This window comes from Coregonus lavaretus (assembly GCF_964263955.1).
Source record: "Coregonus lavaretus genome assembly, chromosome: 2".
NCBI classification, from domain to species: domain Eukaryota; kingdom Metazoa; phylum Chordata; class Actinopteri; order Salmoniformes; family Salmonidae; genus Coregonus; species Coregonus lavaretus.
The window spans coordinates 84149613-84175059 of NC_139989.1; the positions used below are offsets into that span (position 1 = coordinate 84149613).

A 25447-nucleotide genomic window follows, 5' to 3' on the forward strand; every position below is an offset into this window, starting at 1 on the left:
AATGTGTTATTTTGTACAGGATCCATTTTGAGACGACAGAGCAGTAAACACTATATGGAGAGAAACAAAAAATAAAGTGAGTATTTCTAAGTATTTCTGAACAATAATCTATTCTAAAGGACAGAGTAAGAATGAATACCTGGAATGAGATATTACTAGTTAGTAGAACTGCTACTTGAGCAGAGTTGCTGACAGACAGCAGTTTTCAAAGTGGAAACTAATCAATAGGCCCACATGTTATGAGGTAGGCTATTATCATTGTCATTAAAGTAAGCCTATAACTTCAGTTTATTGTTGTTGTAGCCTCGTGTTATTATGTAATTAATAATGGCCGTGTTTAGTTAATTCAATTGGAAGTTATCAAGTGTCACCATGGTCACAGTTCTATTGCAATTGCTGATCAGATGTTAGAATGCATTAGATTGAAGGTAACAGTCAGCCAGATTAGGCTACAGGTATAAAAATAACCTGGCTGTTGTTGACAAGCATGGACCTATTCAGTTCATATCCATATTATTAATATTTGATTCATTGATTGAAATTACGACCCCATCCTCAGTAGCCTATTCCAGCAGGCTACTGGGCAACAGAAGCACTTCCTACCTCAAAATCGTCTTGCTATTCATGTTAAATAAATTCATCTGTCAATTTGAACTAAGCAAGCTGCTAAATCATTCAGCTTACATCTTGCCTACATGTTGCCCAGGCTACTGGAGGCTGTCTGAAATAAGATGTAGGCCTATCAGGGGCTATGTTTTGGCCTAGTTTTCAGGCCTTGTTGGTGGGTTTTGAGTAGTCATTGGGCTAGAAAAAGTAATTGCATTACATCACCTGACTGTTTGGATGTGTCTGTTAGTAAACTGTTTTATTTCGAAGAGATAATGAATCAAAGAGAACAATTGACATTCAATAATTAGTTGTCACTGTGTTAACGACAACCAACATGCTGGATCTCTGTTTAAGGGTCAGTGCTCAAATGACTCTCTCTGGGGAGAGAGAGGAGGGGGGCCCTGCCTCTAAAATGAGTCTCTTTGGGGGACATGACACCAAAGCTAAGAGGTGAGATGACAATATTGTTTAAGAATTTATATTCCAAAGTGCTATATAGGAGAGAGAAAATCACATTTGTGATTTTTCATCAGAAATGATTACTAATGGGTACCTTCAATGTAACTATTGTAGATTTGAGATGTGATTTAAAACCATTGTTTAGCTGGAATGTAATGTTCGTATCCTGTATATTTGACTGTGATACGTGGTTGTCTCACCTAGCTACCTTAAGATGAATGCATTTACAGATGCCATATCTTAATTTGACCCTTTTTCTCACAGCAGGAACATAATCCTGCAGCAACAGCAAATGTGCATTTTTATGTGGATTATAATTAAGGGATATTTTCTGTAGGGGTTCATACATTTTTCATCAGGGCAAATCAAGTCTGACATTTTAAAGTGGAAATTACACTTTAGACACCTTTATAAAGCCTTGTAGTGGTTTAATAATTTATTTAAACAATAATAGCTAATTGACCAACATTTCTGAAAATGGATATATAGCGTTTTGGAATGAAACTCTTGTTTCCCCATCTGAGCTCAGAGTAGATGAGAGATGTAATGTTTGTCTCTGTTGTATTGAAGCCCAATCAAGCAGGAGAGACCAGCCTCCCCTGTACCCAGCTGTGTGTCCATGAAGAGTGACCTGTCTATGAATCTTCCTGAACACTTTAGAGAGGGAGTCTTTTCTACTGAACAAAGGTAAGAAGAACTCATGGGTCATGGTCAGTGAGTTAAACAACACTGTCTCTAGTCATTTCTCCTCTCCCATTTTAGCATTTATTTTTGTTGTTTTCATAATCCATAGGCTAATCCTTTTTTCCATTTTCATAGTCCTGAAACAATATTAAACAAACACAATATTCCCTTCCTGTGAGTGTGTGTGTGTGTGTGTGTGTGTGTGTGTGTGTGTGTGTTTGTGTGTGTGTGTGTGTGTGTGTGTGTGTGTGTGTGTGTGTGTTTGTGTGTGTGTGTGTGTGTGTGTGTGTGTGTGTGTGTACTCCCTGGATGAGGAGATGTAATCTCATGTTTTGTCCACAGAAACCAACAGGAGAGATCAGAGTCAGAGATTCTCAGTGGTCAGTCTTCCCAGAGTCATCAAACAGACCTGGCCTCCATATTCAGTGTATGTGGTTCTGTTATGTACATTTGTTTTTGTTTACCTCAAGTAAAGTTGATCTGTCAATCATTCATTTATGTGTTAATGAGAAAGCATTTAGTATCTTGCTTAACTTATTTACTTGATTTATTTCAGTTGCTTGAAGAGAATATTATGACATTTGTAAAGAACGAGCTGAAGATGTTCAAGAGGATTCTTAGTCCAGAACTCCCAGAAGGCTTTGAGAGTCAGAAGCAGGATAAGGAAGTGGTGGACGCTGAAGATGAGAAGCAGGAGAGCAGTGCCAGAGAGGGGGCTCTGAAGATCACACTGCACGTCCTGAGGAAAATGAACCAGAAGGAGCTTGCTGACACACTGGAGAAAAGTAAGAGCTGTCTGCCTCATGTTGAATGCTGTTTTAGAACATTTAAAAGCTGTAGCTAAAGTACAGCTAAAATAGCTGTGTAACTCAATGATATTGTAGCAGCCTTAACACAACACCTAGTGACCTCATCAAGGAGCAGCAGGGATGTGTTGTGTTGTGTTGAGAGAGAGAGAGAGAGAGAGAGAGAGAGAGAGAGAGAGAGAGAGAGAGAGAGAGAGAGATCATAATAATATAATCAGTCACACCAGTATGTAATGCATTATGAAAACATTTATACAGTCAGTTAAGAGAATAAAGTATTAACATTTAAAATGTTATAACAGTCCTAGAATACTGTAGGCATTAAAAGAGACGTAATATTAATATCCTCTGTGTTATTTCTAGATTCAGATGAGCGTGCTGTGATTCTTCAACGTGAACTCAAATCTAATCTAAAGAAGAAGTTTCAATGTGTATTTGAGGGGATCGCTAAACAAGGAAACCCAACACTTCTCAATAAGATCTACACAGAGCTCTACATCACAGAGGGTGGAACAGGAGAGGTCAATAATGAACATGAGCTGAGACAGATTGAGACAACAACCAGGAAACAAGCAAGACCAGAGACTGCAGTCAAATGCAACGACATCTTCAAACCCTTACCTGGACAAAACAAACCTATCAGAACTGTGCTGACAAAGGGAGTCGCTGGCATTGGAAAAACAGTCTCTGTGCAGAAATTCATTCTTGACTGGGCTGAAGGAAAAGCAAATCAGGATGTCCAATTTGTATTTTCATTCCCTTTTCGGGAGCTGAATTTGATGAAAAATGAAAAACACACTTTGATTGAACTTCTCAATCACTTCTCAATCGAAACCAAAGAATCAAGGATCTCCAACTACGACAAGTACAAAGTTCTGTTCATCTTTGATGGTCTGGATGAGTGCCGACTGCCCCTAGACTTCCAGAAGAACAAGATCTGTTGTGACGTCACAGAGTCAACCTCAGTGGATGTTCTGCTGACAAATCTCATCAAGGGAAATCTGCTTCCCTCTGCTCTCCTCTGGATAACTACCCGACCTGCAGCATCCAATAAGATCCCTTCAGTGTGTGTTGACCAGGTGACAGAGGTACGAGGGTTCAATGACCCACAGAAGGAGGAGTACTTCAGAAGGAGATTCAGTGATGAGGACCTGGCCAGCAGAATCATCTCACACATAAAGACATTAAGGAGCCTCCACATCATGTGCCACATTCCAGTCTTCTGTTGGATTTCTGCAACAGTCCTTGAACACATGTTGAGTACAGACAAGACAGAAGAGATGCCCAAGACTCTGACTGAGATGTTCATACACCTTGTGGTGTTTCAAACCAAACAGAAGAATGAAAAGTATCTTGGGAAAGAAGAGACAGGTCCACACTGGAATAAAGAGAGCATTCTGTCACTGGGAAAACTGGCTTTTCAACAGCTTGTGAATGGCAATCTGATTTTCTATGAAGAAGACCTGAAAGAGGCTGGCATTGATGTCAATGAAGCCTCAGTGTGCTCAGGATTGTGCACACAGCTCTTTAAAGAGGAATGTGTCCTGTACCAGGACAAGGTGTACTGCTTCGTGCATCTGAGCATTCAGGAGTTTCTGGCTGCTGTATATGTGTTCCTCTCATTCATCAACAACAATGAGAATCTAATGGCCGAACCGCAAGTTACTGAAGTTACTTTCTACAAGAGTGCTGTGGATAAAGCCTTACAAAGTGAGACAGGAAACCTGGACCTGTTCCTCCGCTTCCTTCTGGGCCTCTCACTGGAGTCCAATCAGAAGCACTTACGAGGTCTACTGACAAAGACAAGAAGCAGCTCACAGAGCCATGAAGAAACAGTCAATTACATCAAGGAGAAGATCAGGGAGAATCCCTCTCCAGAGAGGTGCATCAATCTGTTCCACTGTCTGAATGAACTGAATGACCATTCTCTAGTGGAGGAGATCCAAAGCTACCTGAGATCAGGAAGTCTCTCAGAAGTCAAACTGTCACCTGCACAGTGGTCAGCTCTGGTCTTTGTGTTGCTGTCTTCAGAAAAGGAGCTGGATGTGTTTGACCTGAAGAAATACTCCAGATCAGAGGAAGGTCTTCTGAGGCTGCTGCCAGTGGTCAAAGCCTCCAGAGCTGCTCTGTGAGTACATAAAATGACATTTAAGTACTAATCATCAGGAAGAAATATTCAGTTTAGAGTAAAATATGTATTATAATATGTATATAATATTCAATTGAAAAACATAAAGAATAAATGCATTGATTTTCACATTAGTATAACATTATGACCATACAATTCTAGGAGACAGAAGATGAATATATATGTTGTTTGAGAGAATAAACCAAATGCATCTGCCATTGTCCTTCTACACTACTGGTGTTATATTAACAGTGTGTTTGTGAAATCATGATGATCTCTTTGCAGGCTGTCAGGCTGTGGAGTCACAGAGGAAGGCTGTTCTTCTCTGGTCTCAGCTCTGAGGTCAAACCCCTCACACCTGAGAGAGCTGGATCTGAGTAACAATGACCTGAAGGATTCAGGAGTGAAGCTGCTCTCTGCTGGACTGGGGAATCCCCACTGTAAACTGGAGACTCTGAGGTCAGTATTCCTGTAGTTGGTCAACAAGTGATAACTGTTCACCAGATCCACATGTGTTTACCAGGCACACATAGTCCACACCATATGTGTTTGGACGGTGAAGCTAACAGTTTTAAATTTGGTGCTATGCTCCAGCATTTTGGATTTGAGATATAATGTTTCATTTTAGGCGACAGTACAGAATGTCACCTTTATTTAAAGTTATTCATAAATATATATTTTACCGTTTAGTAATGAAAGCACTTAATGTATGTAGTTCTCCCATTTGAAAAAGTCGTAATTATTTGGACAAATTCATTTAGTAAAAAGTTTAGTGTTTGGTCCAATATTCTTTGCCTGCAGTGATTACATCAAGCTTGTGATTCTACAAACTTGTTGAATGCATTTGCAGTTTGTCTTGGTTGTGTTTTGGATGATGTTTTTCCCAATAGAAACTGAATGGTGAATAATGTCCTGTCATTTTGGGAGTCACTTCACTTGTATTGTCAGTAAGAATAGAAGATGTTTCTGAACACTTCTACATTCATGTGGATGCTACCATGATTATGAATAATCATGAATGAATCGTGAATGATGATGAATGAGAAAGTTACAGAGGAACAAGGATCATACCCCCTCTGTTATTGGTAATGGTGAGAGGTTAGCATGTTTTGTTGTAGCCTCTGTAACTTTCTTACTCATTATTATTCATGATTCATTAAAGATTTTTTCTTAATCATGGCATTATCAGGATTAATTTAGTAATGTTTAGAAACATGTTATCTACTCACTTAGACAGAAGATTAATCCAGTCATCATCCACCATTTTAACATTGGGCAAAACATAACCCAAAACACAACCAAAACAAACTGCAAATGCAACCAACGAGTTTGAGTCACAAGCTTGATGTAGTCATTGTGTTCAAGGAATATCAGACCAAATACTAAACTACTTTAATACACTATAAGTACATTTGTCAGAATACTTATGACTTCTTCAAATGGGGGACTAGACACATAAAGTGCTTTCATTTCTAAACGGTGAAACAGATATGTATTAAAATATCCTCAAATAAAAGGTGACATTATATACTGTCACCTCATATGAAACATTTGATCTCAAATCCAAAATACTGGAGTATAAAGCCACATTTAAAATGTTAGCTTCACTGTCAAACTAGATATGGTGTGGACTGTATACTCAATACAATCTAAATCTGATACCTCACTGTCTGTCTTTTGACTGATACTGCTTTTTAAACTGCTCTGGTCAGTCTACTCAAATATTTGTAATATGCAATTTTCTATCTACAAGCAATAGTTTGATAATTTGTCATTTCTAATAAGTAATAATTAATTTATGAATAGATATGTCAGGTTTCAGGACACTGATGTATCTGAACGTTTTGAAAAGATTTTCTTCCACTATTTTCACCACAAAAGAATAGCAGTGTGGTTTTAATATGATTTGATTCTTTGCAGGCTGTCAGGCTGTCTAGTCACAGAGGAAGGCTGTGCTTCTCTGGTCTCAGCTCTTAGGTCAAACCCCTCACACCTGAGAGAGCTGGATCTGAGTAACAATGACCTGAAGGATTCAGGAGTGAAGCTGCTCTCTGCTGGACTGGGGAATCCCCACTGTAAACTGGAGACTCTGAGGTCAGTATTCCTGTAGTTGGTCAACAAGTGATAACTGTTCACCAGATCCACATGTGTTTACCAGGCACACATAGTCCACACCATATGTGTTCGGACAGTGAAGCTTACAGTTTTAAATTTGGCGCTATGCTCCAACATTTTGCATTTCAGATATAATGTTTCATATTAGGCAACAGTACAGAATGTCACCTTTTATTTGAGGTTATTCATACATTCTGTTTTACCGTTTAGATAGGAAAGCACTTCATGTATCTAGTTCTCCCATTTGAAAAAGTCATAATAATTTGGACATATTCTCTTATATTGTATTAAAGTAGTCATAAGTTTAGTATTTGGTCCCATATTCCTTACCTGCAGTGATTACATCAGGCTTGTGACTCCACAAACTTGTTGAATACATTTGCAGTTTGTCTTGGTTGTGTTTTGGATGATGTTTTTCCCAATAGAAACTGAATGGTGAATAATGTCCTGTCATTTTGGAGTCACTTCACTTGTATTGTCAGTAAGAATAGAATATGTTTCTGAACACTTCTACATTCATGTGGATGCTACCATGATTATGAATAATCATGAATAAATCGTGAATGATGATGAATGAGAAAGTTACAGAGGCACAAGGATCAAACCCCCTCTGTTCTTGGTAATGGTGAGAGGTTAGCATGTTTTGTTGTAGCCTCTGTAACTTTCTCACTCATTATTATTCATGATTCATTACATTTTTTTTCTTAATTATGGCATCATCAGAATTAATTTAGTAGTGTTTAGAAACATGTTATCTACTCACTTAGACAGAAAATTACTCCAGTCATCATCCACCATTTTAATATTGGGCAAAACATAACCCAAAACACAACCAAAACAAACTGCAAATGCAACCAACGTGTTTGAGTCACAAGCTTGATGTAGTCATTGTGTTCAAGGAATATCGGACCAAATACTAAACTTTTGACTACTTTAATACACTATAAGTGAATTGGTCAGAATACTTATGACTTCTTCAAATGGGGGACTAGACACATAAAGTGCTTTCATTTCTAAACGGTGAAACAGATATGTATTCAAATATCCTCAAATAAAAGGTGACATTATATACTGTCACCTCATATGAAACATTTGATCTCAAATCCAAAATGCTGGAGTATAGAGCCACATTTAAAATGTTATCTTCACTGTCAAAATAGATATGGTGTGGACTGTATACTCAATACAATCTAAATCTGATACCTCACTGTCTGTCTTTTGACTGATACTGCTTTTTAAACTGGTCTGGTCAGTCTACTCAAATATTTGTAATATGCATTTTTCTATCTACAAGCAATACTTTGATAATTTGTCATTTCTAATAATGAAACATTCATTTATGAATAGATATGGAAGGTTTCAGGACACTGATGTATCTGAACATTTTGAGAAAATATATTTAGCCACTATTTTGACCACCAAAGAATAGCAGTGTGGTTTTAATATGATTTGACTCTTTGCAGGCTGTCGCGCTGTCTAGTCACAGAGGAAGGCTGTGCTTCTCTGGTCTCAGCTCTGAAGTCAAACCCCTCACACCTGAGAGAGCTGGATCTGAGCTACAATCACCCAGGAGACTCAGGAGTCAGACTGCTCTCTGCTGGACTGGAGGATCCACACTGCAGACTGAAGAAACTCAAGTATGTATAGGGTTTATGTCAATGTTCATATCAGACATGTTGGAGCTATCAGTCTAGTTAAGACAAACATTCTTACCACCACTTGGACTAAGTTATATACTGACCGTGTGTGTGTGTGCACGTGTGTGTGTGTGTCCTGTGTGTGTGTGTGTGTGTGTGTGTGTGTGTGTGTGTGTGTGTGTGTGTGTGTGAGTTCAGGTGTATCACTCAATGACTGTCTGTTCTTCTGCTTACCGCTACAGTGTGGAACATGGTGGAGAGTACACAATGAAACCTGGACTTAGAAAATGTGAGTGTTGACTGCTGTGAAGAATATGACTAAGAATAAGTCTTAATTCAAGTGAAGTCAAAGTCAAAGACCACCATCATTACATACTTGGTCATATTAAATATCAGCTGTAGTTCTACAGAAGCACAAATCAGGGACACCAAAGTTTACAAAGAGTTGCTTTGACAATGTGTGTGTCTGTGTGTGGCGTGTTCGTGTTACATTAGAAATGTTTGTGTTCATTCATGCATACAGGTGTGTGTTTGTGTGTGTAATTAATGGGAATAAGTGTGTTTTATATTACCATACAGTATAACATATGATCACTGAGCAAATCTCAAGTTACCGTAACTTCTCCTTTTGATACCTAGAAACATCTACATTAAATGAATTAGTGAAAAGTGAGTTAACATTCTAATGTGAATGATGATGATTTCTAATATTGTGTCTGGTTTCATCCATCAGATGCCTGTGATCTCACACTGGACCCAAACACATTATACAGACGCCTCTCTCTGTCTGAGGAGAACAGAAAGGTGACGCATGGGCCAAAGGTTCATCCGTATCCTGATCACCCAAAGAGATTTGAGGACTGTGGACAGGTGCTGTGTAGAGAGGGTCTGACTGGGCGCTGTTACTGGGAGGTAGAGTGGAGTGTGAGAAGGGCTGATATAGGAGTGGCATATATAGGAATCAGCAGGAGAGGAAGTTTTAAGGGCTCTGGGCTTGGATTCAATGACAACTCCTGGAGTCTGCGCTGCTCTGAAAACAGTTACTCTGCCTGTCACAATGATAAGTCCACTACCATAGACGTCCCCTCCTCCAGCTCCCACAGAGTAGGAGTGTATCTGGACTGGCCAGCCGGCACTCTGTCCTTCTACAGAGTCTCCTCTGACACACTGACCCACCTGTACACATTCCACTCCACATTCACTAAGCCCCTCTATCCAGGGTTTCATCTTTGGTATAATGACTGCTCAGTGTCCCTGTGTCAGGTGTCAAAAACAACATGACGTTTCAAATCAAATCAAATCAAATTGTATTTGCCACATGCGCCGAACACAAAAGGTGTAGACCTTACAGTGAAATGCTTACTTACAAGCCCTTAACTAACAATGCAGGTTTAAGAAAAACAAGTGTTAAGTAAAAAATAGATATGGGCTCAGCCTGAAACATGTTACACTATTAATATACCATGGGCTCATACTGAATCATGTTACACTATTAACATACCATGGGCTCAGACTGAATCATGTTACACTATTAACATACCATGGGCTCATACTGAATCATGTTACACTATTAACATACCATGGGCTCATACTGAATCATGTTACACTATTAACATACCATGGGCTCAGACTGAATCATGTTACACTATTAACATACCATGGGCTCATACTGAATCATGTTACACTATTAACATACCATGGGCCTAGACTGAAACATGTTACACTATTAACATACCATGGGCCTAAACTGAAACATGTCTGGTTTTCTGATCCATGCTCCTACTTTTTTATTAAGTTAATGTTTTATGTTTGATATGATGTTAGTAACACTAAATCATTCCATCCTTTCACTAAATGTTCAGTAAAACACACTGGAGCAACAATGTAGAATATCTCTCTAGTGTGTAATCCCCTCTATCCAGGGTTTTATGTTTGGGGTGACTCCTCTTCAGTGTCCCTGTGTCAGGTGGTCCCTGTGTCAAACACAATCACCTCATGTTTCAGCATGATAATGTACGGCCCCATGTCGCAAGGATTTGTACACAATTCCTGGAAGCTGAACTAAATACAGTTCTTCCATGGCCTGAGTTCTCACCAGACATGTCACACATTGAGAATGTTTGGGATGCTCTGGATAGACGTGTACGACAGCATGTTCCAATTTGGGATGCTCTGGATAGACGTGTACGACAGCATGTTCGAATTTGGGATGCTCTGGATAGACGTGTACGACAGCATGTTCCAATTTGGGATGCTCTGGATAGACGTGTACGACAGTATGTTCCAATTTGGGATGCTCTGGATAGACGTGTACGACAGCTTGTTCCAATTTGGGATGCTCTGGATAGACGTGTACGACAGCATGTTCCAATTTGGGATGCTCTGGATAGACGTGTACGACAGCATGTTCCAATTTGGGATGCTCTGGATAGACGTGTACGACAGTGTGTTCCAATTAGGGATGCTCTGGATAGACGTGTACGACAGCATGTTCCAGTTCCCACCAATATCCAGCAACTTTGCACAGACATTGAAGAGGAGTGGGACAACATTCCACAGGACACAATCAACAGCCTGATCAACTCTATGCGAAGGAGACGTGTCGCGCTGCATGAGGCAAATGGTGGTCACTCCAGATACTGACTGGTTTACTGATCCACTCTCCTACTTTTTTATTAAGTTAATGTTTTAGGTTTGATATGATGTTAGTAACACTAAGTCATTCCATCCTTTCACTAAATGTTAAACACTAAGTCATTCCATCCTTTCACTAAATGTTAGTAACACTAAGTCATTCCATCCTTTCACTAAATGTGAGTAACACTAAGTCATTCCATCCTTTCACTAAATGTTAATAACACTAAGTCATTCCATCCTTTCACTAAATGTTAGTAACACTAAGTCATTCCATCCTTTCACTAAAGCTTTAAAGTAACTTTTAATTGACAAATGCCTCACTAGACACACACACACACACTGAACACACACAAACACTGGACACACACACTGGACACACACACACACACACTGGACACACACTGGACACACACACACACACTGGACACACACACACACACACACACACTGGACACATTTCCATGTGTTGGATTTTGATGAAAGGAAATCCCATATAGCCTACTGGACAGGACTTTGCTATGGCATCTTCTGTTTGGGTGTCTCAGGTCAGGTCTGAGCCATGATCAGAATGTGTCTCTGTGTCTATTTCCAGCCCTGCCATTTCTACCTGTCCTGATCTAGTGTTTCACCCCTGACCTCCTCACACCGTCTCACTGTCCATGTCTGCTTTTAGCTCCCACCTCTACTTCACTGTGTTATAATGGACCTTATGCTTGTTATGTCACCTCTGTAACCAGTTATCAAACATACTGACCTTTCTGACCCTATCCCATGGCCCTACTTTCTACAACTGAACATTTAAATTCCTCTATGAGTTTTGTTTAGTGTCGATTTCCTTTTTTATGTATTTGTTGTATATTGGGGTTGTGCTGCAGAGCATCATGGGGGTTTGTATGTGTTGAGATGATCACGTTCCAGATAAATGGTTGAACTGATTCCTGTCTCCCGTCTCATCATTACTGAATTGTTATACAGACGTGGTTATGAAACCCACCAGACATAACAAAAGATTGGTGATGAGTAAGTCTAAATCTACAGGAACTATTCTGTCTGGAAGAAGTGGGTTTTTACAACTGTTTAAAACTGTTATTTTCTGTGGTCCAGAATAGGCTAATGTTAGCACAGTGTATTGCTAGCAGAGGCAAGTGCATAATCTAGCTAGCTAAGAAAGAGAGTTAACCAGTGGTTTAAAGTACTTAAGTAGTACTTTAAAGTATTTTTACTTAAGTAGTTTTTTTGGGGTATCTGTACTTGACTTTACTATTCATATTTTTGACTACTTTTACTTTCACTTCACTACATTCCTAAAGAAAATAATGTACTTTTTACTGCATACATTTTCCCTGACACCCAAAAGTACTCGTTACATTTTGAATGCTTAGCAGGACAGAAAATGTTCCAATTCACGCACTTATCAAGAGAACATCCCTACTTCCTCTGATCTGGCAGACTCACTAAACACAAATGCTTTGTTTGTAAATTGTCTGAATGTTGGAGTGTACGTAAATTTGTGGCTGGCTGAATGTAAATTTTAAAAACAAGAAAATCCTCTGGTTTGCTTTATGTAAGGAATTTGAAATGATTTATACTTGTACTTTTACTTTTGATACTTTAGTATATTTTAGCAATTACATTTATTTTTGATACTTAAGTACATTTAAAACCAAATACTTTTAGACTTTTACTCAAGTAGTATTTTACTGGGTGACTTTCACTTTTAGTTGAGTCATTTTCTATTAAGGTATCTTTACTTTTACTCAAGTATGACAATTGGGTACTTTTTCCACCACTGGAGTTAACATCGTCATGGACGGCAGAAAAGGACTCGAGACGGACATTGGAGCGGGAAAACAACGTGATTAAAGGATAGGACATTTTTTTTGTCTATGAAGACAAACCTTTTAATTAAATCTACTAAATGAGCGAATTAAGGAGGAAATGTCAGTGAGTGAAGTGAATGAAGATCACGTGACTGAGGAAAATATTGCTGTGGACAATACTGAAGTGAGTGACAATCAGGAGCCTATTGAGAAATGAAAAATCGCAGGAATTGTTGGAAACATTGGACCATTTGATGAAAGTATTGAGTAGTGGAGCTCATATACAGAACGGTTTGAATATTTTGTTCTTGCAAATTACATTGATGAGGACAACATTGTGCCTACATGTTTCAGTGTAATGGGGCCAAAGACATTTAATTTACTAGGCAGCCTGCTACAGCCAGACTGTAACTTGTACGCTGGGAGTCAGGAAGCAAGTACAGGAAGTGAATTTAATAATACATAGAACAAAACAAGAAACAGGAGTAGCGTACAGACATGAAACACTGAAACAGAATCAATAACGCCTGGGGAAGGAACCAAAGGGAGTGCCTGATATAGGGGAGGTAATGAGGAAGGGGATGGAGTCCAGGTGAGTCTGATTGGTCACAGGGGGCGTAACGATGGTGACAGCTGTGCATAATAATGAGCTGGTGACCTGGAACGCCGGAGAGGGAGTATACGTGACACAGACAGAACAGGTAATAAGACGTGTGGGGATATTGTGGAGATACTTCAGTAGAATTGACCTGGTCCTGACTTCAATTAAACTCTGTCTGGGAAACCGCCCATCAGTCTCTCATCTACTCTGAGCTCAGATGGGGAAACATGAGAAGAGTTTCATTCAAAAACGCCATATATCACTTTTCAGAAGTTTTGGTAAATTATCTTTTATTGTTTAAAGTAATTATGAAAGATATTGGTGTGTTTTTTCACTATCTAATCATGGTATGGGGTTGTTCAATGACAGACATGTATTTGATCACTTGATGCTTTCATTTCAGAGAGACAAATAATCATGTTTTTTCATGGATGAAATGCTATATATCTGCCTACAGTGCCTTGCAAAAGTATTCATCCTCCTTGCCGATTTTCCTATTTTGTTGCATTACATTGCATTCAGAAATCAGTAGTCGTGCTAGGTTTTACACAGTAATATATATCTGCCTCACTCTCAGAGAAATAAGTAGTACTGCTAGGTTTTACACAGTAATAATATATCTGCCTCACTCTCAGAGAAATAAGTAGTACTGCTAGGTTTTACACAGTAATAATATATCTGCCTCACTCTCAGAGAAATAAGTATGGTATGGGGTTGTTCAATAACATTTTACATTTACATTTTAGTCATTTAGCAGACGCTCTTATCCAGTGAGTGCATTCATTATTTTTTGTATATATTTTTTTCATACTGGCCCCCCGTGGGAATCGAACCCACAACCCTGGCGTTGCAAACGCCATGCTCTACCAACTGAGCTACATCCCTGCCGGCCATTCCCTCCCCTGTTTTCAAAAAATACAGTAATATGATATTGGTGTTTAAAACCTTACATTTGACATTTTAGTCATTTAGCAGATGGTCTCATCCAGGATCCGATTTCCCAAAAGCATCTTAAGGCTAAGTTCATCGCTAGAACCATTGTAGGAGCATCGTTAAATCTCTGAGCTGTTCCCCAAAACCATCGTTATTAACGTTACACTTGAAAACGCTTGTAATCTAACGCCTGCCTCAGACCATTCGTACTCGTAGAACAGCCAAATCTCAGGGGTTAAAGCAACAAAAAAAAAATCCTTACGTCGATCTCAGATTGATTGTCTTGTGCTAAATTAATCTCCCCTTTCACGTAAACAAGTCATGACCGTCATGCTTTTAGGAAAAGAGGATCATTTTTGTAAATGTATTAAAACTGCAAATGTGACCAATTCCAGTCCCCTTGCCCAGGGTTCCCAGGGTCCTCCTGGGGAAACTTCTTGAGAAGCTCAGTTCTAAGAAGCTCAGTTCTGGTGACAAGAAAAAGGCAGTTTTACTCCAGAATGAATGGAAATACAATGATGCTGACACCATCTAAAAAATCATTTCCACCTCCATGAATGAGCCCAATAAGATATTGGTAAAGATTATGTTAAATGTTTTTAACATATTGAACCATATAGCCTATATGCATGGTCTATTATCAGATGTTAAATGATTTTAACATATTGAACCATATAGCCTGTATTCATGGTCTATTATCAGATGGTAAATGATTTTAACATATTGAACCATATAGCCTATATGCATGGTCTATTATCAGATGTTAAATGATTTTAACATATTGAACCATATATCCTGTATTCATGGTCTATTATCAGATGTTAAATGATTTTAACATATTGAACCATATATCCTGTATTCATGGTCTATTATCAGATGGTAAATGATTTTAACATATTGAACCATATAGCCTATATTCATGGTCTATTATCAGATGGTAAATGATTTTAACATATTGAACCATATATCCTGTATTCATGGTCTATTATCAGATGTTAAATGATTTTAACATATTGAACCATATATCCTGTATTCATGGTCTGTTATCAGATGTTCTATTAGCAATAAGCATGATCACCTGTAGCCCAACGGATGCAGCATAGTGGCTATAAATGAAGCATGGGGTTTGTCCATCTGCATTTACCCCATTGGACACAACTTCCTGATTATTATTATTATTTATTATTATTATTATTCACTCAGAATTGTTGTTGGGGTGGTTTCTATTACAAAGTTGCCCTTTTAAGATGCCGTTGCCCCTTTAAGAGCTCTGTTGTGAATGTGCCTAAACCATGCTTGATACTCCAGTTGTAACTGCATTTTTAAAACAATGCATTAGCACAATTGTAGGAGTATACAAATAAACGTGTTATCAATGGAAAGCTTGGATCCCCCTCTTTTTAAACAAAGGTCAAAACTGCTTTCAAAAGTGTTTTCCCCGTGATTGCATTAAGAGTTGTTGTCCGTTGACTGCTTGAATAAACGGCCCTACAAAGGCAATGAGCATCAACTAGAAAACAGTCCAACTGAAGACAAAGAAGGCTTTAAAGTTGTTTTTGCTGTCCAGCCAAATATGTCGTAGGTAGATAAGTGTAAATGCACTGATGTATCATCTTATTATGACCACTGATCTGACCTATGACCCCTAAAATGCTGATACTGCACTCTGCCTTTGTATGACCTTAAACAGCTGTATGGGTCATGCAAAAGCAAAGTGCAGTATCTAAAAAATCTAAATGTGTTTATCCAGCTTTCTTGTGGTTTTGAATGGTGTTGTGTAGTTGTGTTTTCATGTTTTGAATGTTGTATTGTAGCAACCCTCAAGCTTTTTTTATCCATAAGGTAAGAACTATTTCATCACGGAGAATGTTTATACTTATGTGACTTTGTATTACTATCAATGCTGTCCTTTTCTTTATGTTAGCGAGCATTTCAATATTTTGTTTGCTATCTTTCTTACCATTATCGGGGTATTTGCATTTCAATGCGAGTTAAACCATAATGTTTCCGCGTGATTGTGCCGTGTTTATTCTGGTGATAACTGGATCACTGGCTGTCTCATGGAGTGTGTGAGGGTGAGTGTCATGGTCGTGATGGCCTGAACTCAGAGCCTGATAGAATACCAAGGAAAACCGTAGTAACTGCAGTAGAACATGGTGGAACAAAGCCAGATGGCAGTAACTTCACTTACTGCTCTTTCCTTGGTTTTTACTGGGATTTTGTAGTTACATCAAATTTGACCCTCCATTTTCTCTGAAACAGAAGATAATTGAACCAGGACACTTTGTCACAAGATATAACAGATACTATGAAGCCTGATTTAGGTCTGAACTCATCTTTGACCAAATGTGTAGCTGTAGTTTGCAATTGTACGGCAGAATAGCTGTGCACAAAATCCTAATACCTCTTCATGGACTACATTTGAGCACTTGAACAGTGTCTTCTTTGAGGGCGTGAACTGGTATGGTAAGATTACCTAGTGGGGCCAGTAACTGAAAGGTTGCTGGTTCGAATACCTGAGCCGTCAAGGTAAAAATCTGTCTGTGCCCTTAAGCAAGGCACTTACACCTGATTTGCTCCAGGGGGCGCCGTACTACTATGACCCTGTAAAACAACACATTTCACTGCATCTATCTGGTGTCTGTGACAATACATTTAAAAATATTTTATTTATTTATTACAACAGTTAATTTAACAATGCTGGTTATAAATATTGTTGACATTCATCCAAGGACACCTTGACTTGCATTACACTCTCACTCCAGAAAAATATTCTCATGAAATCATATGACTTATAGTTAGAGAAAAGGATTCCTGTGAACGCGGCCTGCTACAAGCAGGAAACAAGTTATGGATGTGTGATCTATCTTGGCATCTTTTTGGGGTAACCACATTGGAACATTCCAACATTCATCTTTAAGGACATGAACTGGCAGAACAGGTTTCAGCAAAGTATGGAGTCATTGTTTTCAGGAAGGTGTCTCCATGGCGATAGGAGGGACAGGAGGCAGACTAAGGGCAAGGGAAGCCAACTGAACTACTGCCCTACAAAGGCAAAGAGCAGTCTACGCAAACAGTGAATCTGAGAAAAATTGCTTTAAAGTTGGGTTTTTTGTCCAACCATATCAACCATTACCACTGATCTGACCTATGACCCCTTAAATGCTGATACTGCACTCAGCCTTTGTATGACCTTAAACAGCTGTATGGGTCATGCAAAAGCAAAGTGCAGTATGTAGAAATCTAAATGTGTTTATCCAGCTTTCTTGTTGTTTTTCTGTTTGATGGAAACAGTTTGAGTGTTGTAACTATATTCCAACTGTATTTAATGGTGTTATGTAGTCGTGTTTTCATGTTTTCAATGTTGTATTGGAGTAGGCCTAACCCTCACCAATATTTCTGTTGATGGAGAGAGACACCAGACAAGACACAGAGACAGCAACAGAAGAATATGATATGATGGAGAGAGACACCAGACAAGACACAGAGACAGCAACAGAAGAATAGGATATGATGGAGAGAGACACCAGACAAGACACAGAGACAGCAACAGAAGAATAGGATATGATGGAGAGAGACACCAGACAAGACACAGGGACAGCAACAGAAGAATATGATATGATGGAGAGAGACACCAGACAAGACACAGAGACAGCAACAGAAGAATAGGATATGATGGAGAGAGACACCAGACAAGATGAAAGACATTAATAGACGACACAGAGAAAGTGATGGAGAGAGACAGAGGAGGGGAGAACACACAGTAGACTATCACTAAAAGCTGATATAGGGATTCTAATTACTGCACTGTGTGTGTGTGTGTGTGTGTGTGAGAGAGAGAGAGAGAGAGAGAGAGAGAGAGAGAGAGAGAGAGAGAGAGAGAGAGAGAGAGAGAGAGAGAGAGAGAGAGAGAGAGAGAGAGAGAGTGAGAGAGAGAGAGAGAGTGAGAGAGAGAGAGTGAGAGAGCCAGAGTGAGAGAGCCAGAGTGAGAGAGAGAGAGAAGAGAGAGAGAGAGAGAGAGATAGAGAGAGAGAGAGAGAGAGAGAGACAGAGAGAGAGAGAGTGTTTAGGTACTGTGGGATTATTTAATCAGTTTGGCTCATTGGACAGGTCAGAGTCTATATTTGAAGTTATTGAGTGGTTTTTGGCAATACACTAGTGATGTATTCATGGTTTTTGCTGTTGAAATTCCTTCCCGGACCCTCCTACTGGCTGTGGGCTAAGCCACCGATGTCTTCAAATCCTAGGGGAGAGAGGAGCTGCTACCCCTGGGGAGAGAGGAGCTGCTACCCCTGGAGAGAGAGGAGCTGTTACCCCTGGGGAGAGCGGAGCTGCTATTCCTGGAGAGGCAGGAGCTTTTACCCCTGGGGAGAGAGGAGCTGATACCCCTGGGGAGAGAGGAGCTGCTACCCCTGGGTAGAGAGGAGCTGATACCCCTGGGGAGAGAGGAGCTGTTACCCCTGGGGAGAGAGGAGCTGTTACCCCTGGGGAGAGAGGAGCTGATACCCCTGGGGAGAGAGGAGCTGTTACCCCTGGGGAGAGAGGAGCTGCTACCCCTGGGTAGAGAGGAGCTGATACCCCTGGGGAGAGAGGAGCTGATACCCCTGGGGAGAGAGGAGTTGCTACCCCTGGGGAGAGAGGAGCTGTTACCCCTGGGGAGAGAGGAGCTGCTACCCCTGGGTAGAGAGGAGCTGATACCCCTGGGGAGAGAGGAGTTGCTACCCCTGGGTAGAGAGGAGCTGATACCCCTGGGGAGAGAGGAGCTGTTATCCCAGGGGAGAGAGGAGCTGTTACCCCTGGGGAGAGAGGAACTGTTACCCCTGGGGAGAGAGGTACTGCTACCCCTGGGGAGAGAGGATATGTTACCCCTGGGGAGAGAGGAGCTGTTACCCCTGGGGAGAGAGGAACTGCTACCCCTGGGGAGAGAGGAGCTGTTACCCATGGGGAGAGAGGAGCTGCTACCCCTGGAGAGAGAGGAGCTGTTACCCCTGGGAGAGAGGAGCTGCTACCCCTGGGGAGAGAGGAGCTGTTACCCCTGGGGAGAGAGGAGCTGCTACCCCTGGGGAGACAGGAGTTGCTACCCCTGGGGAGAGAGGAGCTGTTACCCCTGGGGAGAGAGGAGCTGATACCCCTGGGGAGAGAGGATCTGTTACCCCTGGGGAGAGAGGAGCTGCTACCCCTGGGGAGAGAGGAGCTGTTACCCCTGGGGAGAGAGGAGCTGCTACCCCTGGGGAGAGAGGAGCTCTCCCCAGGGGTAACAGCCCCTCTCTCCCCAGGGGTAGCAGCTCCTCTCTCCCCAGGGGTAGCAGCTCCCTGGGGAGAGAGGAGCTGCTACCCCTGGGGAGAGAGGAGCTGCTACCCCTGGGGAGACAGGAGTTGCTACCCCTGGGGAGAGAGGTGCTGTTACCCCTGGGGAGAGAGGAGCTGCTACCCCTGGGGAGAGAGGGGCTGTTACCCCTGGGGAGAGAGGAGCTGATACCCCTGGGGAGAGAGGAGATGCTACCCCTGCGGAGAGAGGAGCTGCTACCAGGAGAGACTGCGACCCTGCTCACGAAGAGCTTAACGATTGGTGGTTGTTGGGGCACGTTTGGCAGGAGCTTCAGTGATGAAGACTGCTGAACTTGCTGATGTTTCACAATATGCCATGGCCATCTCAGTCACCAGGTCTCAACCCAATTGAAGACAACCATCAACAAAACACTAAATTATGGAATTTCTTGTGGAAGAATGATGTCACATCCCTCCAATGGAGTTCAAGCCACTTTTATTTTCTTATTTTTAATTTTTCAACCTTGACAATAAACACTTTAATGAACCACAAACACTTGATGTTTAGGGATGGCACACACATAGGGCGACAGTTTGCGTTGCTTCTCACATATGCACCTAGGAAGATGCATTGTTCCTCAACCTGTCATTTTACATAATGTTGCAAGACACATACCATCAAATTAATCCATAGACTTTTGTCCATATTTACAGAAGGCTGTCATTTCACAAATTGTTCCTATATTGAAAGGACATAGGGAAAATAAAGTCAAACATTTCAATACATAACAAAATAATAAAAACAATCACAGCATTACTCAGTCTTAATGTATTTTAACCATATTAACCTGTTTAATCAAATTGTTTTCATTTGGAACACTAAATCAGAACTACATTTGGAGTTCCAGACACTTGTAGAATGTATGCCAAGGCACATTGTAAGAGCTATAAAGAGACAGGGAGTGGGAGAGAGAACAGGTAGAACCTGATATGGAAATGAGCAGAACAAACTAAAGGAACTTTCCACCACCGAATGATCATTCCAGACTCTACTTCTATTGAGAGACATATAAAAGGTAAGACGACGATTGTTATATGTATTAACATAGTTGATGATATTGTTATGTGTATTCATATAGTTGATGATATTGTTATGTGTATTCATATAGTTGATGATATTGTTATGTGTATTAATATAGTTGATGATATTGTTATGTGTATTAATATAGTTGATGATATTGTTATGTGTATTGTTATGTGTATATAGACCTATGATACAGTACACTCTTTTAATATTAATATAGTTGATGATATTGTTATGTGTATTCATATCTTTGATGATATTGTTATGTGTATTAATATAGTTGATGATATGTTTTGTGGACAGTGTTATAATAGGCCTACTCTCCTTAAAATGTTTTCGATATAAATTAGATGCGTGGGGTGAATACGTTCTGTTTCCATCTGTGTGCCCCAGGGTGATCGCTCCTACACTATCTAGAATCTAAAAGGGTTCTTTGGCTGTCCCCATAGGAGAACCCTTTGTAGAACCCTTTTTGGTCCTAGGTAGAACAATTTTAGGTTCCATGAAGAATCCTTTCCACAGAGGGTTCTACATGGAAGCCAGAAGGGTTTTACCTGGAACCCAAAAGCGTTCTCCTATGGGGACAGCCAGAGGACCCTTTTGGAACTCTTTTTTCTAAGAGCGTACTGTATCATAGGTCTATAGACTTGTCTTCTCAAAACAGGCTTAACACACAACAAGCAACAACATTTTCTCTTTCTAATCTACTGTTAACTCTTTTCACTCAGGAAGGTATGTTGTGTGAAAGAGAGACAAATAAATACTGTGGAAAGACTAACAACAACTTACAGTTCCTCAAAACAGGTTGTGTGTGTTCATTAGTGCCCACCGTAGCAAAACGTTTGGCAACAGAAACTGTTTAGGTCACGTTGTACAGCGTTTGGAGTAAACTGTTTATGCAACATTTTAAAACTGTTGGCTGCTGTGTAAACTAATGAATACGACCCAGGTAGTAGCCTACAACTCGGCTGTTGATGACTGCCTGATGCTGTAACCTGAACTTAGCCTGAGGGGTGGACTATGATGCTAGCTAGATATACTGGTTTTCTAAAGTTAGCTTCAGTTAGCTTCACATTCCAGCACAGGCCTCATCCATAGGAATGTACAGAGTGCCAGTCATCAGGAAGGTGCTCTCAGAATGGAAAATATATAATGACTTGACAGTTTAATCATACAAAATGGCGCTAACTGGACGTGGGCAAGTCAAATTCAATCAGTGGAGGTTGCTGAGGGGAGGACGGCTCATATTAATGATACCATTCCACCTATTACGCTCCAGCCATTACCACAAGCCCGTCCTCCCCAATTAAGGTGCCACCAACCTCCTGTGAATTCAATACATCAATATTCATTCGTAGTTCTACATTTCACATTTCAAATGATAAATGTAATTGTATCATAGTTCTACTATAGTGTAGCGATCTGTGCAACTTCCGGCGTGAGTTTACTGTGAACACTGAGGCTGTACCCACTTTAAGTTACAGTTTTAACAGAGACCAAGTAGGCTATTTGATCATAATGTAAATAAGTCCTCCAATTACATTTAACATGGAAATAGCTGTTCTATCATTCAGCCTACAGTAGCAGCCAATGTATGGTGTTCAATGTAAGCCTACATTCCATGAGACTTTTGAAAAAAACATGCAGAGCTTGACATTAACCTGTTTATCTACGTGTCCTTCACACAAGGAGGAGGTGACTGAAAATGTTGTTGTGTTTGATGCAAGAAACCACTTTACTAAATAAAATGCATCATTATCCCAATACCATTATTACAGAGAATCAGACAAATTATGCTACCCTCTGCCTATTGGCGACTTAGTTTATTCAAGCATGTCTCAAAATAAAACACTGCCCCTTTAAGACAAAAAAAGCTCTTTACCTGACTCACTTTTTAAAGATGTCTAGAAATGTACACGTTTTGTGCTGTTGTAGGAAGCAATCACTCCCCTATTACTGACTACAAATGATCTATAACTGGGATAATAACTCACAAACTATCAAACGATATGAACAAATGTCCACACGTTGCTACATGTAGCTCTTGCTTTGATCTCAAAACAAGCGCATCTACTCATGACCGCTGATGCTGTAAAAACAGTCCAGTTCAAAGTGAATGGTACAAATCCATATATAGCAATGGTCTATTTGAATATACAGTACCAGTCATCAGTTTGGACACACCTACTCATTCAAGGGTTTTTCTTTATTTTTACTATTTTATACATATGGAATCATGTAGTAACCAAAAAAGTGTTAAACAAATAAAAATATATTTTATATTTTAGATTCTTCAAAGTAGCCACCCCTTGCCTTGATGACAGCTTTGCACACTCTTGGCATTCTCTCAACCAGCTTCACCTGGAATGCTTTTCCAACAGTCTTGAAAGAGTTCCCACATATGCTGAGCACTTGTTGGCTGCTTTTCCTTCACTCTGTGTTCCAACTCATCCCAAACCATCTCAATTGGGTTGAGGTCGGGTGATTGTGGAGGCCAGGTCATCTGATGCAGCACTCCATCACTCTCCTTCTTGGTCAGATAGCCCTTACATAGCCTGGAGGTGTGTTATGTCATTGTCCTGTTGAAAACAAATTATAGTCCCACTAAGCGCAAACCAGATGGGATGGCGTTTCGCTGCAGAATGCTGTGGTAGCCATGCTGGTTAAGTGTGCCTTGAATTCTAAATAATTCACAGACAGTGTCACCAGCAAAGCACCCCAACACCATAACACCTCCTCCTCCATGCTTTACGGTGGGAACTACACATGCCGAGATCATCCGTTCACCCACACCGCTTCTCACAAAGACACGGCGGTTGGAACCAAAAATCTCACATTTGGACCCATCAGACCAAAGGACAGATTTCCACCGGTCTAATATTTATTGCCCATATTTCTTGCCCCAAGCAAGTCTCTTCTTCTTATTGGTGTCCTTTAGTAGTGGTTTCTTTGCAGCAATTCAACCATGAAAGCCTGATTCACACAGTCCCCTCTGAACAGTTGATGTTGAGATGTGTCTGTGACTTGAACTCTGTGAAGCATTTATTTGGGCTGCAATTTCTGAGGCTGGTAACTTTAATGAACCTATCCTCTGCAGCAGAGGTAACTCTGGGTCTTCTTTTCCTGTGGCGGTCCTCATGAGAGCCAGTTTCATCATAGCGCTTGATGGTTTTTGCGACTGCACTTGAAGAAACGTTCAAAGTTCTTGACATTTTCCGGATTGACTGACCTTCATGTCTTAAAGTAATGATGGGCTGTTGTTTCTCTTTGCTTATTTGAGTTGTTCTTGCCATAATATGGACTTGGTCTTTTACCAAATAGGGCTATCTTCTGTATACCACCCATACCTTGTCAGAACACAACTGATTGGCTCAAAAGCATTAAGGAAAGAAATTCTACAAATTAACTTTTAACAAGGCACACCTCTTAATTGAAATGCATTCCAGGTGACTACCTCATGAAGCTGTTTGAGAGAATGCCAAGAGTGTGCAAAGCTGTTATCAAGGCAAAAGGTGGCTACTTTGAAGAATCTCAAATATAAAATATATTTTGATTTGTTTAACACTTTTTTGGTTACTACATAATTCCATATGTGTTATTTCATAGTTTTGATGTCTTCACTATTATTCTACAATGTTGAAAATAGTAAAAATTATTAAAAACCCTTGAATGAGTAGGTGTGTCCAAACTTTTGAGTGGCTAATATTGCATTGATACGATCACAATTCCCACAGTAAAGGGAAACGTTGATAGTGATAACTAACGGTGAAATCTCTAGAAATCTCGTGCTTCTCTGTGCACGCTGATATTTCTTCTGTGTGGCAGTTCAGGGGGAGCTGTGAGCCTGCGCACGGGCGCAGCTTAGAGGGAACATTGGTCACAATTCCAACCAAGTAACCCTATTGGTGCCAATGGAGCGATGCGTAGGGTGATTGTAACCCTATTGGTGCCAATGGAGCGATGCGTAGGGTGATTGTAACCCTATTGGTGCCAATGGAGCGATGCGTAGGGTGATTGCCTTTCACACGAGCAACCCTGGTTTGCTTCCCTGCCCTGCTGTTTGCTACATTGGTGTCAGAATTGGAATGTCGGCTGTGAGGCCATCAGAACGCACGGCCCGGACGTGTGAGTAGTCGACTTCCTGGTCGGAGGGGGCAGTGTGAGCCACATTCCAATTCCCACCATGTGGGTTAAACCTATTGGTGCGATGCGTAGGGTGTTTGCCTTTCTCACCATCGACCTGGGTTCTCTTCCCTGCCCTGTTTGATACACTACTGATGTCATAGACTACCTGTTGAACACAGAGACACAATAATATGAGCGAAAGGATTTTAGGATAATATCAGTTAGTGTTGATTTAGAGTTGTCTTCTGGGTTCAGCCTTCTAGCTGCCTTTATCAATTGGGTGAAATATAATAAATGACATGGTCTCAGAGTTTGGAGATAACCAGTCCCAGTTTAAATCACTATGACAACCATTTCATTATTTCCCCAGCGCAGCAAGGAAATCTAGAGACTCAACTTTTGCTAAATCAATAAATCACCTTTATTCACCAAGTACATTTAAACATACATATGTAGGATCTTAATTTGGAACATTTAGAACGAAAATACTTAACTAATGGTTCGTGTCTCTGGCAAACTGCCTTGGTTTAGATAAAGACAA

At 40.4% G+C, this 25447-nt stretch overlaps 1 protein-coding gene across 1 annotated transcript; it reads left to right on the forward strand.

Moving 5' to 3' along the window:
• Nucleotides 1–995: 995 nt before the first annotated feature.
• LOC311140940 (NLR family CARD domain-containing protein 3-like) lies at nucleotides 996–24623 on the forward strand (the record flags this gene model as incomplete). The annotated part of the gene is made up of 11 exons (XM_084176203.1): nucleotides 996–1059; nucleotides 1639–1755; nucleotides 2095–2179; nucleotides 2309–2537; nucleotides 2922–4686; nucleotides 4972–5145; nucleotides 6607–6780; nucleotides 8265–8438; nucleotides 8681–8727; nucleotides 9172–9324; nucleotides 24607–24623. The coding sequence occupies exons 1-11, from the start codon at nucleotides 1022–1024 to the stop codon at nucleotides 24621–24623; spliced, it is 2973 nt and encodes a 990-aa protein (XP_084032329.1). The 5' UTR covers nucleotides 996–1021.
• Nucleotides 24624–25447: the final 824 nt, after the last annotated feature.